The 15,917-nt window shown below is 43.9% G+C and overlaps 1 protein-coding gene across 11 annotated transcripts in view; it reads right to left on the bottom strand.

Annotated features, from left to right (window-relative positions):
* The window catches only part of LOC128343611 (contactin-4), a 920,791-nt gene that overhangs the window by 157,319 nt on the left and 747,555 nt on the right, over positions 1–15,917 (bottom strand). For all 11 annotated transcript variants that reach the window (XM_053292988.1, XM_053292986.1, XM_053292991.1 and 8 more), the window contains one exon: positions 5,564–5,714. In XM_053292988.1, coding sequence (XP_053148963.1) covers positions 5,564–5,714 — 151 coding nt within the window. The remainder of the gene's footprint in view (positions 1–5,563; positions 5,715–15,917) is intronic.

Raw genomic sequence — 15,917 nt, 5'->3', positions numbered from 1 at the left:
TTTTAAAAGAATTGCACTGGCTGCCAATATGTTTCTGAAAGAAATACCAAGTGCTGCTTATTACCTATGTAAGTTTATAAGTGGTGGTTATTACCTATAAAGCCCTCAATGGCTTGGGTCCGAGCTATTTAAGAGAGTGCTTCCTTTGTCATGAACCCTGTTGCTTATTAAGATCATCTGGAGAGGTCCGGTTACGGCTTTGTTTGGTGGTGACTCAGGACTAGGCCTTCTGTGTGTCCACCCGGGGGCTTTGGAATATTCTCTATGATGAAAGAAAAGCATCTCATTCTCAGACTGCTTTTAGGAAGTTCCTCAAGACGCACCTCTTTTCGCAGGCTTATAAATAAATTAATTTTAAACTATTTAATGTGTTTTTATCTCCTGAGATTGTTTTTATTTGTCTTGTGAATTTTTACTGTTTTTATTCTGTTTTACATTTGTTATGTTTTAACTTTGTACACTGCCTAGAGATGCATATATCAAGTGGAATAGAAATATGATAAATACATAAAATAACAAATAAAATAGTCCAACAATGCTGCTCAAAAGACAAGGAAACCTATTCTATTTGGGCTTCTAAGTTGCAATCATACTTATGTATAAAGAAGGTTTACTTCCAAGGAGCAAATCTCAAAAAAGGGTTATCAACTTCTAGAACCTTTTCTGGAAAATGAAGACCAGACACCGGAAGTGGTGTTTTGAGGGGGGAAGAGGGAGAGAGGAGGTGGCAATTGGCCCATAGAAAGAGGGAATAAATATGTTTGACTCACCTGTGCTGTCAGTACATAATCACTGAGCTGAAAACCCAAGAGAAATATCAACACACAGGAACACAATCTGCCCTGGCTTCTAGATGAAAGATTGAAAGGAAGGAGTGTTGTATAAGTCCTTTGCAGCTGGGGCCTTACATGTATTTGCGACTGTGTCCTCTGAGTAAGTACCATAACTGGGAGGAAGGATATCTAGATTATCTTCTGGGATTTCATTAAGCAACAGCAAAGGTTGGTGACTAACCAAGGGCATAGCTTTTAAATAGTGAAGCAGTCCTTCTCTTGCAAACCTGGATGCCCATCCAGACCATTCTTCAACCAAAACCTTCAGCATAGACTACCTCACATTTTCACTGAGTGACTGTTTTTCAATGCTCTTCTCAATAACCATCAGCTTTAGAAAAAATTTTTAAATACTGGTACTCTCAGGAGATGGATAGATGACAGTTTTGAAGCTTCAGCTAGTGGATCACCAGATGGCTTGTAGGTACATGGCAAGATGACAGCAAACCACCAATCCTATATCCGTTGCACTAACTACCAGTGCACTTCCAATTCAGAGTGCTGGTTTGAACTTTTAAAGCCTCATTTCACCTGAGAATGGGCTAAGTTAAGGACTGCTTGCACCCACCTAAGCCTCCCCAGGCTTTGAAATCAGCCTCACGCGCCTAGCTTGCTGACTCACCATAGTGTCAGATTCTGTTGGTGGCAACCAGGGATACAATCTTCTTTGTGGTGGCACCAAACCTGTAGAATGCCCCACACACACACCATGGAGGAGTGCCAGACCCCCTCCTTGGAGAATTGGGAGGGAGAGAATGCAAAGACATTTCTGTTTTGCTGAGTTTATACTGAAGGGTGCTAGCTGGCTCTTGTTGATTGTATAGTGCTAACTTTCTTGGCTGCTCTTTTAAAGATGATTTTAGATTGCTGTTTTTATTCGGCTTTTACTTCTTGTTGCTTTGTATTTCTGTGTTTTTAACTGTATCTTTCAAAATGTTGTAAGCTGATTTGTGACACCTCATGGCCTGAAAGGTGGTGTGTTTTTTTGTTTTTGCAGGGGGGGGGGCTACTTTGAAACAAGCAAACATGATTGTTTACATGGTTAAGAGCCAGAATCTGCAATTCATACGTAGACTACGTGAATGTAAGAACAGCCCTGTTTGATTAGGCCCAAAGCCTAATTGGTCCAGCATCCTGTTTCACACAGTGGTCAGAACATGAGTTCTGATCAGCCTTGTTTCTAGAACATGGGGGAAAACTCTCCCTCAGTGAACATAGGCACATAGGAAACTGCCATATACTGAGTCAGACCATTGGTCTATCTAGCTCAGAATTTTCTTCACAGACTGGGAGTGGCTTCTCCAAGGTTGTGGAAAATATTCCTCTTCGGAGCACTATAAATATGCCTTTGAAAGGCAACACTGAGTACAGATATTCCTGAAACCCTTCAATTCAAAGAGATCTGGATCAATGGCTATGAAGGAAATATGCTTATTTCCAGAGCTGAATTTGAGACACATAATGTATCTAAACCTATTCCATGGCAATACATAATTTACCTTCTGGACCAAGGCTTCTAAGCTTTACTTTGATGCAGTTCTGTTTCTAAGATAAGATTTCCATTATTATGAAGATGAAGTACCTTTAATGACTGCAATAACGTAATTGTACCCCAGAGCAAAATACCTAATAACACAATTCTAAGCTTTAAAGCAACAGTAAGAGATACCTTCAGGGCAGGTTATTAATTAAGGGTGCAGTGTACAGTAGCTCTGCTTCAGGAGAAGAATAAGAAACCTAAAGCAATAAAGCTCTCTTCTCAAGATAGGCTCTGCCTTCTGGGCAAGCATCTAACATCATACTTGGTTCTGCTTCACCGTCTGTGGCAAGCTCCAGAGGAAGATTCCCAGCAGCACAATAAGAATCCCATTATTCCTGTCTTTAGACATTCACTCCAAATACAACACTCTACATTTATCCCAAAGAAGATATTTACAAGTCTTCCAGGAGCATTTTCAGACAACAGACTTTACTATGAGTTCAAAGTTGACCTCAAAAAGCCGACACAAAATGTGGATTTTTCTACCCTGGATATCAATCAAGCCACACTATAAAGCTCAATGAAAAACCCAAATCCTGTATGAAATGCTCCCCGACAGCTCACAGGGACTTTGGGGTAAATGAGGGATATGTGAATGCACAACCTCCATTCCAGAGGAGATGCAAACTAAAAGCACTGTGTGAAAAAGCTCCAGGAAATAAAACTACCTACACACTCACATTCAACTCAACTCAAGGGCTGCAATCCTAGGCAAACCTAATTGGACATATGTCCCATTGCATCAGTGGGACATTGCTTTCAAGTTTCAACCAATATCTTGCACAGGGATCAGGTGCACAGTGATGTGTGTGTTTTTTGGGTTTGGGAGGGGGTCGGGGAGGAGGATAATTATTTTTCACAATGGACCTTGAATACAATATTCAATTCAGCAAACCATCTGTAAAAGTCAAGAAAGTTGGGATAAGAAAGAACAGGCTTTACATACCTAAGGATTTTCCAAGTTATTACAAAAATTCTCTTTTTGCAGATGGAAGTTTAGCAAACACACCTCCTAGAAAAGGTGGTAATGCTAGTGTTTGTTTGATAGAAAGAAATATTTAAAGAGACAAAAATATTTACTGGTTTTGCCACTAGGAGAGTTTCAATTTGCTGTTTACTCACATTCTTGTTTTATGACTCCATAGAAGGGGTGTAGCAACACTGGAATGGTTCCTGGGACAAGATCTGAAGATGAGCAGCCCTCCACCTTCTTTCTGCCTTGTTTCTTCTTGGAATCATTCACAGGGCTCTCTCTCTTTTGTTTGCCCTCCTCTTTGATTGCCCCCTCATAATTCCTGTGCCCAAGTAGACTCCTGGCAGTGTGTGCATCATGTAGAGCTCTACTTAGGCAGAGGATGGTGCTCCTGTCTGGTGTAGTTCCACCGCTTTGGGAGGCAGCAACGGTAGCTGGTGCCTACCTTCAGGGGGCCACCTGTTCTTTCTGGGATTGGGATCTGCTCAGTGACATCACCAGGCTGTGTTGGCTCAAACAGAGAGTGGCCGGTACAGCATTGGAGCCGACCACAGCCATAGAGATCGTCAGAAGTGGTTGCATCCTGACATATTTTGTGAAAGGGGCACCGGGTGCAAGGTTCAAGAACACCCATCTGGCAGAAGGCAGCCATCGGAAACTGGTGCCCTAGGACACTCATTCCCCACCCCTGGCTCAATAGTAACTATGCCCCTGCCCGATGGGGTTTTTAAAACCCCATCAAAAAGGGTAAAATGTGCTCATTCAATAGCAACTATCCAATCAGTCAAGCACAATTTTCTATGCTCAGACAAGGGGTAAACTAACTTCAAACAATATCGACTATCCTGATCACCCAAGAATAATTTAGGAAGAGAAGCACTTTCTTTTCAATGTACTACTTCTAATTCCTTCCATCTAGCTCAGTATAATTGACTGGCAGCAACTCTCCAGAGTATCAGATGAGGGCTTTTCCCAGCCTAGTTGGAGATGCCAGGGATTGAACCTGAGACCCTCTACATGAAAAGCATATGATCTATCATTGAGCTACAGCTGCAGTTCAGCTATTGTGTTTTTTCAGTTGGGTATATCGCAGAATCAAAATGCAATGGAGCAACCATTAACATATGAATGGTTAAAAATCCCACAGAATTTAAAAGCACACATTCACAATCATGTCTCAAATACCGTATTAGGATAATATTAACTACACTGTTTTGATAGAGATTGGTACGCCTGTATACAAGCATTGTATTTTTTTCCCCATCCAGAACTGTAAGTGCAATACATCTATTTGGAGAACATTAACAGTTTTAATTCTTTAAGATATGTTAAGCCAGATTTTGGAATAGCCAGTGTTAAAATTCTGATATATGCTATTTTTTCATAAATGCTTTAAATATATTAATGTTATAGAATGTATATTATTCTGTTACATTGCATTATTTTGATATCAAGATTTTATCATGCCATTGTGCAGAAGCACTGAAGAAATATTGCAAGTAGTTTCCAGTTTTACTATGTAAACTGTAATGCAGAGTTCATCCAGATAACCGGTGAGACAACTCACAAACTTTAATGCCATTGTGTGTGCCCATAACACTATGTGCTGATGTAATTGCTCCAAAACTGCGTTCTCAGATGCCTGCTTATTTAGCTAAACTAAATTAAAATATGTATTTGGATTAGATAACATTTTTACTTCTTGTTTGTGTTTGACGACATACCATCTGAAAGCAAAACAACAACATGCCAACAATTCTGCTCTGGCCTGTTCCACAGTGCTTGCCCTAAGCCACACATTGCAATTGTGGCTTATGGCCCAGGGACTTTTTTGTATGGGGCGGTATATAAATGTACTAAATAAATAAAATAAATAAATTGTCCATCTGAACCTTAAATCGTTGCTTACCAAGACACTAAAGAATTGACCAAAAGTGCAGGGCAGGTTCCATGTTCTCCTAGGAGCTCTCCTCGATTGCTGTTCTTTTGAAGTAGTTCAAAAGAACATGAGTACTGTTCTTTTGAAAAGTACTGCTCTTTAAAATATGTGAAGATGCAGGGTGATGTAACAGGGTATAGTGAGGGCAGGAATCAATATTGGCTCTCTCAGGTTGAATGTTTTTGCTTTCCACATTTATTTTCAAACCAATGTTCATGGAAAGTTGGAATAATTCTAGCTGTACCTTAATTCAAGCAATAGTTATGTTTAGAGGTTACCTCTCATTTTCTCTTAGGATCTCTTTTCCTTTCTTCCAAGTAAAGGTAGGCCTTGGGGAAGCTTTAGGCTTACACTCAATGGCCGCATCACCACCAGCTTTGACAAGAGATAATCTTTTCAAGAAGGTTTTGGAAAAATCTGGACCCACAGCTGAAAGATAACATAGAGAAGGGCTTAGAATCAACTCAAACCATCATCAGACTTTAAGAATTCTTAACTAATTCGTAACTAAATTCTCTCACATTGATCATATAGGGTGAACACAATTATCCCCCATAGTGACCTTCACAGTGATGAGAGTATATATGCTATACAAATAAATAAAACATATAGATTATTACATCTTTTCTACACTATGATTTTAAATTATGCTGCTAATATTTAATATCTTGGTATGTTGCATGACGTCTCCCATGCAGAGTCTAACTTGCCACTCTCCTCATACAATTTATACTTTGTAGGTTTCTAATGCCGACAACTTCATCTTGAAGAATTGTCTTCCTCCAAGGTCCTAAATTGCAGGATTAACACAAAGGGACCATAAGTCCCAGTACTCTTTCTTACAAAGGAAACTTACCCTGTAAAAGCTACCTTGAACGTCCCACCACAGCTTACCAAAGATGGAGCATATAAAATTTTAATATTTCAGCAAGCTTTATTCCACCATGCATATTCATTGCTCCTTGCAATTCCAACATTAAGGCATAGATTGCATATGTAAAACAGTAACCATAGGCCAGCTACCACAGCCATAACATTCATATCAGCTGACTTCATCTTAAACACCTTCCTTTTCATTTGAGACATGCGGCTGAGAGCCACTAAGTTCCAATTCTTTGAGTGATCAGACATGAAGTGAAATATATACGTACGTGTGTGTGTGTGCGCGCACACACATGTGCTAATTAAAGATGACTCCCCGTGGAGGGTAAAATTTAGATTTTCAAATGTTCAAGCATGAAGATTCTACTGTATTATTTCCATACTACACAGAGACACACTTACAAAGTAATTTGATACAGAGCAGGACTAAAACTGTGCCACATACCTATAGTTCCTAGATCTCCCACAGTCTGCTCCAGTCTAGAAACCCCAGTTCCTTCACCCATTATGCAACTTCTCGCAGTTACCTAGCATGTTCATATATTAACTTGCCTTCACACCTGGGTTGACCATGCCAGTGCACAAAATATCAGTGGTGACATCCTGACTAATGAAGCAGAATGCGGAGACATGACTGAAGCTCACACACTTCCCAGGCCTTCTAGAGACTTGCTGTTGTGCAAGTGGGAAAAACAACGCAGCTCTGCCCATGCTCTGTAAGAGGCATGTGTCTGAGGGTCAGCAGTGTGTTTCCTTTCCTCTAGAGCATTTCTGGAGTATGGGCAGAGCGGGTAAATTTCACCCACTTGTGCAACAGTGTGTGTGTAAAGGGACTGGGGAGTTGCGTGCAAACCTCAGGCACATACCTGTAGTCAATTAACCCTGTGCTTCATTAGTCAGAATATTGGCCAGTGAGGCGATTCTCACGATCGCCAGGAGCGGGCTAGGAGGGCACGGGGGGAAGGCTGCTCTTAACTTACCTTCCCCCCAGATGATCAAACTCTTGTCTTCAGCACGCCTCCCGCATGCCCACATGGACAGCCCTGCTCCATGCAGCTCTGTGAGGCACAGAGCATGGCGGAGGGATCCAGTTGTTCTGGCCTGCAGATATCCCACAATGCAATACATGCCACGTGCATTACACTGGGGATACTCCCATCAGACGGACGCTCTATATGCTCGTCTCTCTGTCACATTATACCTGGTAGCTGGTTTAAGGGTGCAAGTGCACCCTTAGCCTCAGCAAACAGCCGAGTTTCTTAAGCGGGTTAAGAAAGTGGAGGGATCTGCAGGGGTCCCGCTGCTTCTCACAACCAGCCTAAGCCCAGCTGGGCTGCCCCAGGCTGGGTTGGGTTGATCGTGAGAACAGCCTCAGTGTCTGCAGAAGCACCTGATAGACAACGCTTTTGCAATAGCAGCAGATAGAAAGGTTTTTCCCTTTTCCGTGCTAACTTGAGATAGTTTCGTTTGCTGCTCTGCAACAGCAGGTAGAGACAGGAAGCATTGTGAATCTGATGCGAGAGGAGGGAAAGAAAGGGATACATACATATGGTGGGTGAAGTCTAGTGGGCCTAGAGCTGGGAAGAAGAAATGATGTGGATAGATCTGGGAACTTGTGCTCACTAATTGATCTGGAAGTTACCATGGCCATTTGATGAGGGCAAAGGTGTAACAGAACCCAACCCGGCAGTTGCAAAGCTGGAGATCGATATTGAGCAGCATCCAGACTAAGTTAGGGCAGTTGCTTAACCCTTCCTTTCCCTCCTCTAGCTTTAGGTTTATGACTAAATTCCTTTGAAATCAGGCATGCTCACTTGTCTCATTTATTTCAATGGCCCTTAGTTGTGACTAACTAGTCTGGATCCTGCCTTCTGTTCCTTATTGTAAGTAACTTGTATAACCATCACATAATTGCATGGTAGACTGGAAAGCATAGAGAGACAGAATAAAAATGGCGAACACTGGGGTTGTGAATAACAGGGCAGAGGAATAGAACATAAAGGAATTATAATTAAGCCTTTTTCCCTGCCTGCATTAAAAATTATCAGTTAAAGACAGATGACAGTATTTCCTAGTACTGAACAGCTGCTCAATTCAAAGTGAAGTAGAGTATATTATTGCATGTGTGCTCTAATTAAAGAATATTCTAATTATAGCAGCCTTCTTCTCTGCAGTGCATTCATTGGACAGCAACACTTCAGCTTCATATTTCACTTTTAATACATTTAGGACAGCTATTCATTCCATTTTCAATTTTACGTATCTTGGCAATGCAGCAATTTGCTATAGGAAGGAAACATATTGTTGGGGTTTTGCTGCTGAAAAATCCTACACAAGATGAAGGATTTACATTTGCCCTGAGACCTTTGGCTTTGGCAGCAAAAACAAGTGCAAGCCTGGGTGGGATAAGCCTGGGTCTGTGCAGAGTTGCCTCAGAGAGAGAGAAGTTCCTTTCAGCAGCACTGTCAAGGCCATTGGAGTTACTGACGTGATCAATGCCTTCAGAGCCACAGGACGCAGACCAGTGTTCCCTAAACTTTTGATTCTCGGAACACAATTTTATTCTTGACTAAACCTAGAGGAACATTTCAATTGTACTTTAACAAGATACACACATATTCTCTCTAATCAGTTCTCAGAGCAAAGGACACACTCCCCGGGTGCAAGTCACCAGTTAATATTGCTACCCATTGCCCTGTTTGCTCTTTTTTACCTGGACAATCAGGATTCAGAGATGGGACCCTGCTTTTGGACAACAGTAATGCTGCTGGGATCCACTCAAGCCTACCAGCAGCACAGTAGCAGCAGCAGAAGCAAATATTTACAAACCAAATTTCATCAAAAGTTTCCAAAGCAGTTTACATAGAAAAATGACAGATTGATTGATTGATAGATTAGAGATGGCTCCTGTCCCCAAAGGGCTCACAATCTGAAAAGAAACATAAGATAGACACCAGCAGCAGTCACTGGAGGGGTACTGTGCTGGAGGTGGATAGGGCTAGTTGCTCTCCCCCTGCTAAATAAAGAGAATCACCACTTTAAAAAGGTGCCTCTTTGTCTAGTTAGCAGGGGGGCAAAGCAGTACAGGAATAATGTGGGCTGTGCCAGAAAATCCTGGTACATCATTACTCCTTCTTTTAGGCTGATGTCCTAAACATATATTGATGGTGGGCAATTAATGCTTTATAGGTCCTTTCTGCACTGCAGAAATACACTTCATAGGCACACTTCAGTCCTAGCATACAGTTTTCAGACCACTGCCAGATCTATTTCTCCATGTCAGCATCGTCAGGAGAAGGCATAACCTCCCTAAATGCTTGCCTGGAGGAAGTAATGGGCTGGATGAGGGATAAGAAACTGAGACTGAATCCAGATAAGACAGAGGTACTTATTGTGCGGGGTCGGAATTTGGGAGATTATTTTGATCTGCTGGTTCTGGATGGGGTCATGCACCCCCCAAAGGAAGAGGTACACAGTCTGGGGGTGCTTCTGGATCCATACCACTCCCTGGTGTCCCAGGTTGAGGTGGTGGCCAGAGGTGCTTTTTATCAGCTTCGGCTGATACGCACGCTGCGTCCGTTTCTTGAGAGGAACGACCTCAAAATGGTGTTACATATGCTGGTAACTTCTAGGCTGGATAACTGCAATGCACTCTATGTGGGGCTGCACTTGTATGTAGTCTGGTTGCAGTTGGTCCAGAACGCAGTTGGTCCAGAACGCAGCGGCCAGCTGGGTCTCTGGGTCATCTAGGGGAGACCATATTACTCCTGTGTTGAAAGAACTACACTGGCTGCCAATATGTTTCCAGGCAAAATACAAGGTACTGGTTATTACCTATAAAGCCCTAAACAGCTTAGGTCCTGGGTATTCCAGAGAATGTCTTCTTCACCATGAACACCATAACCTGTTAAGATCATCTGGAGAGTTTCATCTGCAGTTGCCGCCAACTCGTTTGGCGGCTACTTGGGAGTGGGCTTTCTCCATTGCTGCCCCTGGACTTTGGAATGCGCTCCCTGGAGAAATAAGAGCCTCCCCATCTTTGGCAACTTTTAAAAAGGCACTGAAGACATATTTATTCACCCAGGCTTTTGATTAGATTTATGGTTTTAATATATAGTTTGTGGCCATGGCTAGATGGAGCTATTTGAGTGGCATGACTGCCCTCACCCGTGCAGCTGGTCTCTCTCCATCCTAGGCTTCTCCAATACCCATCTCCCCTAGTGCCAACATGGGTGCTTCTCAACAACATTTCTTCATAGCCAGAATGTCACATTTCCAATGACAGGATATGAATGTAATTACTATCCTCACACATTTTGAGGCCTTCAAGAACCTATGGGATAGATCATGGGTAGGCAATCTTGGCTCTCCCACTGTGGTTGAACTACAACTCCCATCATCCCCAACTACATTATATTTTGGCAGGGGGAAATGGGAGCTGCAGTTCAGCAACTGTGGGAAAGCTAGGTTTGCCTACCCCTGGGATAGACAGTGAGGAGATTCTCATGATTGGCCAAAAGCGGGCTAAGGGAGCCTAGCATGCTTTTGGGCAAGCAGGAGTACTACTGGGCTTGCAGGCGAGCCCAGATTCCTCAAAGCGGGTAACACACTTAGGTAGCCCTCCCCTTAGATGAGGTTAGTGAAGCGAGCGCTCCTCTAACCCCGTCTATTTGATCATGTATTGCTGTGGTGTGGTTCCGGAGTGCGGCAACACATGAGGAGACCGCTGCCGGGAGGCTGAAAGTCTCCCGGCCCTGGGGGGCTCTCCAGGATGCCCCACGCACTTGTGCAGGGCATCCTGGAACTTCTGGGGACTGCACGGCCCCCGATCTCCACAGCCCCCGCTGGCTCCATGACGGAGCTGGCAGTCATGTGGGTGGCCGATCCGGCCGCCCAGGGCTCCGCAGGCGATCGTCTGCGGGGAGAGCAGGCTAAGCACACTCTCCTCACTAACCCTATTCAGGTGAGTCTCACTGATCGTGAGACTCGCCTCAGAGCCTTTTATATTATTTCTGGTCAGCTCCATGTGATACTGCATAATCATATTGAGGACTTTGAGGCAGATTTGCACGGTATTTGTTAAATTAACTTGAAGACGCACCAGTGGCTTTATCTGAATTTATGTTAAAAACATGTCTAATAAAGCTTGCCACTATAGATCCTAATTTTTTGAACTTTATTGCTCTTTACTACAGCTGTAACAGTGGCAGGTTGATTCTTTTTTTCTCTGCAGCATCTATTTTTATTGATAAAATGCAAGCCATAAAGAATCTGATACTCAGAAAACACCTTAAACCTTCTTTAGACTAGATTAAAAAGATGCTATTGAACATTCTCTTTGAAACATATCAAAAACAATATTATCTCATCACAAACTGTATTCACTCTTTTGAAAATGAAGCTTATTTATCGATTTCAAGATTTGTTTCACATAAAAGGTTTCTTATAGCACGATAAGTGAGCAAAACAGTTTTTTACCAGTTTCTGATAAAAGCAAAAATGAAATATGGTTCAGTTGGAAGGCAACTCTGGGAAGAGCAGACACAGCTGAGAAGCTGAGAAGCTGAGCAAGCCCTTCTAAACATCTATGCTTTTCCACTTCAAACAAACCAAGAGGGGAGTTTTGCAGGGGCTGTTTCTCTCTAAGGGGTAGGTCTTAGTCTCTCTATCTCTGTGTGTGTTACTTGTTAGGGTTACTTGTTAGGGTTAACATATAACAGGGCTAGGAGTTCTTAGGGTTACAGGCAGTGTTTACTAGTAGTGGGGGTAGACTCAGCTAGGGCTGGGAGGGGCCCCACATTCCTTCCTTTGACTCACATCCTGTGTGACAGTTGGAAGCCTACTCTACATATGAGGTGTAGGCCCGAGAGCATAGCGAACAGAGCATAGCGAACAGGGATAGCAAACAGGACATAGGAGTTTTGCAGGAGTTTAGCGGGAAGTGTGCGGGGGAGCCTGGAACAAGCCCCCACGATCACAAGGAGCCTGGTGGAGAAGAGAACGAAAGTACATATCCCTCCCTCGTATCCCTCATATTCTTGGGAAAGGCTGTTTGGACAGTTAAATAGTTGACCATTACAGCTGAGACCTATCCTAATAAACTATCTAATAAACGGACAATAAGCTCCCTAAATACTGTAAAGAGCCAACTAAAACAGTATGAAGATAGAAGGTCAGCAGGGGAAGGGGCACTTCCCAGTGTATTGCACAGAGTGCCACATGTACAACTATTTGCCCCATGGGCAGAAGTCATGGGTGTGTGCTCGGTGCAAGGAGCTCCTGGCTCTCAGGGAACAAATCCGTTCCCTTGAGACCAAGGTGGTGGATCTGGAGAAGCTCAGGGAGACAGAGAGGCATGTGGATGAGACCTTCAGGGATGTGATAGAGGCATCCCACTCCAGGGCTGGTAGCTCCTCTGCTGTCAGGGAGAATGAAGGTCTTGGGCGAGGAGGACATCGGTCTGGGGAAGAGGGAAATGCTCCTTTAGAAGGGACCCCTTCCATGGATGATGAGCCCATATCCTCTCGCACAGGGGATACTCCTCTGGGGGGTGGGGGCCTCCTTGTAGTTGGTGATTCGATCATTAGGGGGATAGAGAGATGGGTTTGTGACCCACGTGTTGACCGCACGGTAACTTGCCTGCCTGGTGCGAAGGTTGCGGACATTACGCAGCGTCTAGACAGGCTCCTAGGCAGTGCTGGGGAGGAGACAGCTGTCGTGGTGCACGTCGGCACCAACGATGTGGGGAAATGCAGTCGGAAGGTCCTGGAAGCCAAATTTAGGCTGATAGGTAGCATTTTGAAAGCCAGGACCCCCAAGGTAGCATTCTCAGAAATGATACCTGTTCCATGCGCAAGTACAGTGAGACAGGCAGAGCTGAGGGGTTTCAATGCGTGGATGAGACGTTGGTGCCGGGAGGAGGGGTTTAGATTTGTTAGGCACTGGGACACATTTTGGGGCAAGCAAGGCCTGTACCAAAGGGACGGGCTGCACTTGAACCAAGATGGAACCAGACTGCTGGCGCTTAAAATCAAAAAGGTTGCAGAGCAGCTTTTAAAATGACACCTGGGGAACAGCCGATGGGAGCTGGACAGTATCCCTTTTGGCAAAAGCCATCCTTTAAAGTGTGAGGCTGCAAAGAATTCAAATAAAACAGATGGGGACGGAGCAGAACCGAATAAAGAGCAGACGGGAGGCTGTGCCAGCAGGTCAAAGAGTCAAAGGAATAGCATACATCAGGGGAAGGATTCAGTGTATAGGTGCTTGTATGCCAATGCCAGAAGCCTCCAAGCCAAGATGGGTGAGCTGGAGTGCTTGGTTGCTAATGCAGAAATAGACATAGTGGGCATAACAGAAACATGGTGGAACAGTGAGAACCAGTGGGACACTGTTATCCCTGGGTATAAACACTATAGGAAGGACAGGGAGGGGCGCCTTGGAGGAGGGGTAGCACTGTATGTTAAAGAAGGGATAGAATCTAACAAGCTAGAAAACCTAGGTGGACTGGAGTCCTCCACAGAAACCCTGTGGGTGACTATACAAGGCCGGAAAGGAATCGTGCTACTGGGGACATGCTATCGCTCTCCGGATCAAAATGCCGACAGTGACTGGGAGTTGCAGGAGGAAATCAGGGAGGCATCAAGGAGAGGCAGGGCTGTAATTATGGGTGATTTCAACTACCCACACATAGACTGGGTAAATTCACATTCAAGTCAGGACAAAGAGGTCAAATTTCTAGATACACTAGATGACTGTGCCTTAGAACAGTTGGTCATGGAACCGACCAGAGAGAAGGCGACCTTGGATCTAATTCTGAGTGACACCTAGGACCTGGTGCGTGATGTCAGTGTCATCAACCCTTTAGGGAACAGTGACCACAATGCCATCAAATTCAGCATACATGCAGGGAGAGAATCACCAAGGATGTCAAACAGAGACATTTTAAATTTCAGAAGAGGAAACTTCTCCAAAATGAGGATTATGGTGAAAAGAAAGCTGAGGGGGAAAATCAGGAGAGTCACTTCGCTCCAGAGTGCATGGCGCTTACTCAAAACCACAATACTAGAAGCCCAGTTAGATTGTATACCCAAAAGGAGGAAAGGTACCACTAAGTCCAGGAGGATGCCAGCATGGCTAACGGGTACCGTCAAGGAAGCCATAAAAGGGAAGAAGACTTCATTCCGAAATTGGAAGGTCTGTCCAAACGAAAAGAACAGAAAGGAACACAAACTCTGGCAAAAGAAATGCAAGGTGACAATAAGGGAGGCAAAAAGAGAGTTTGAGGAACATTTAGCCAAAAGTATCAAGGGGAATAACAAAAACTTCTTTAAGTACATCAGAAGCAGGAAACCTGCCAGGGAGGCGGTTGGGCCATTAGACAATGAGGGAGTGAAAGGGATTATTAAGGAGGATATGGAGGTTGCAGAGAAACTGAATGAGTTCTTTGCATCTGTCTTCACGGCAGAGGATACTGAGCATATACCTGTTCCTGAACAAGGCTTTTTAGGGATGGAGGCTAGAGAGCTGAGTCTGATAGAAGTGACAAGGGATGATGTTCTAAACTGTCTGGAAAAACTGAAAGCTAACAAATCACCAGGGCCGGATGGCATCCATCCAAGAGTCCTCAAAGAACTCAAATGTGAAATTGCCGACCTCCTTGCTAAAATATTTAACTTATCCCTGAAATCGGGCTCTGTACCAGAGGACTGGAGAGTAGCAAATGTAACACCGATTTTCAAAAAGGGATCCAGGGACGATCCGGGAAATTACAGGCCAGTTAGCCTAACGTCCGTTCCAGGCAAATTGATGGAAAGCATCCTCAAGGATAAAATTGTAAAGCACCTAGAAGAACAGGCCCTGCTGGGAGTGAGCAAGCATGGCTTCCGCAAAGGTAAATCTTGCCTCACCAACCTTTTGGACTTCTTTGAGAGTGTCAACAAGTAGGTGGATCAAGGTGATCCAGTTGACATAGTATACCTGGACTTCCAAAAAGCTTTTGACAAAGTTCCTTATCAAAGACTCCTGAGGAAACTTAGCTGTAATGGAATAAAGGGACAAGTACATGTGTGGATTGCTAACTGGTTGAAAGACAGAAAACAGAGGGTAGGTATAAATGGAGAGTTTTCACAATGGAGGGAAGTAAGAAGTGGGGTCCCCCAGGGATCTGTACTGGGACCGGTGCTTTTTAATTTATTCATAAATGATCTAGAAGCAGGGGTAAGCAGCGATGTGGCCAAATTTGCAGATGATACCAAACCCTTCCGGGTAGTGAAATCCAAAACAGATTGTGAGGAGCTCCAAAAGGATCTCTCCAAACTGGGGGAGTGGGCGACAAAATGGCAAATGCGGTTCAATGTTAGCAATTGTAAAGTGATGCACATTGGGACGAAAAACCCCAACTTCAAGTATATGCTGATGGGATCTGAGCTGTCGGTGACGGACCAGGAAAGGGATCTTGGGGTTGTGGTTGACAGCTCGTTGAAAGTGTCTGTTCAATGTGGAGCAGCTGTGAAAAAGGCAAATTCCATGCTAGGGATCATTAGGAAGGGGATTGAAAATAAAATGGCTAATATTATAATGCCCTTATACAAAACTATGGTGCGACCACACTTGGAGTACTGCGTACAATTCTGGTCACCATATCTTAAAAAGGACATTGTTGAACTGGAAAAGGTACAGAAGAGGGCAACCAAGATGATCATGGGTCTAGAGCACCTTTCTTACGAGGCAAGACTACAACACCTGGGGCTT

This window comes from Hemicordylus capensis, chromosome 2 (genome assembly GCF_027244095.1).
Source record: "Hemicordylus capensis ecotype Gifberg chromosome 2, rHemCap1.1.pri, whole genome shotgun sequence".
NCBI classification, from domain to species: Eukaryota; Metazoa; Chordata; class Lepidosauria; order Squamata; family Cordylidae; genus Hemicordylus; species Hemicordylus capensis.
Note: the sequence above shows the minus strand (reverse complement) of the source record. Positions and strands in the feature narration are given on the sequence as shown.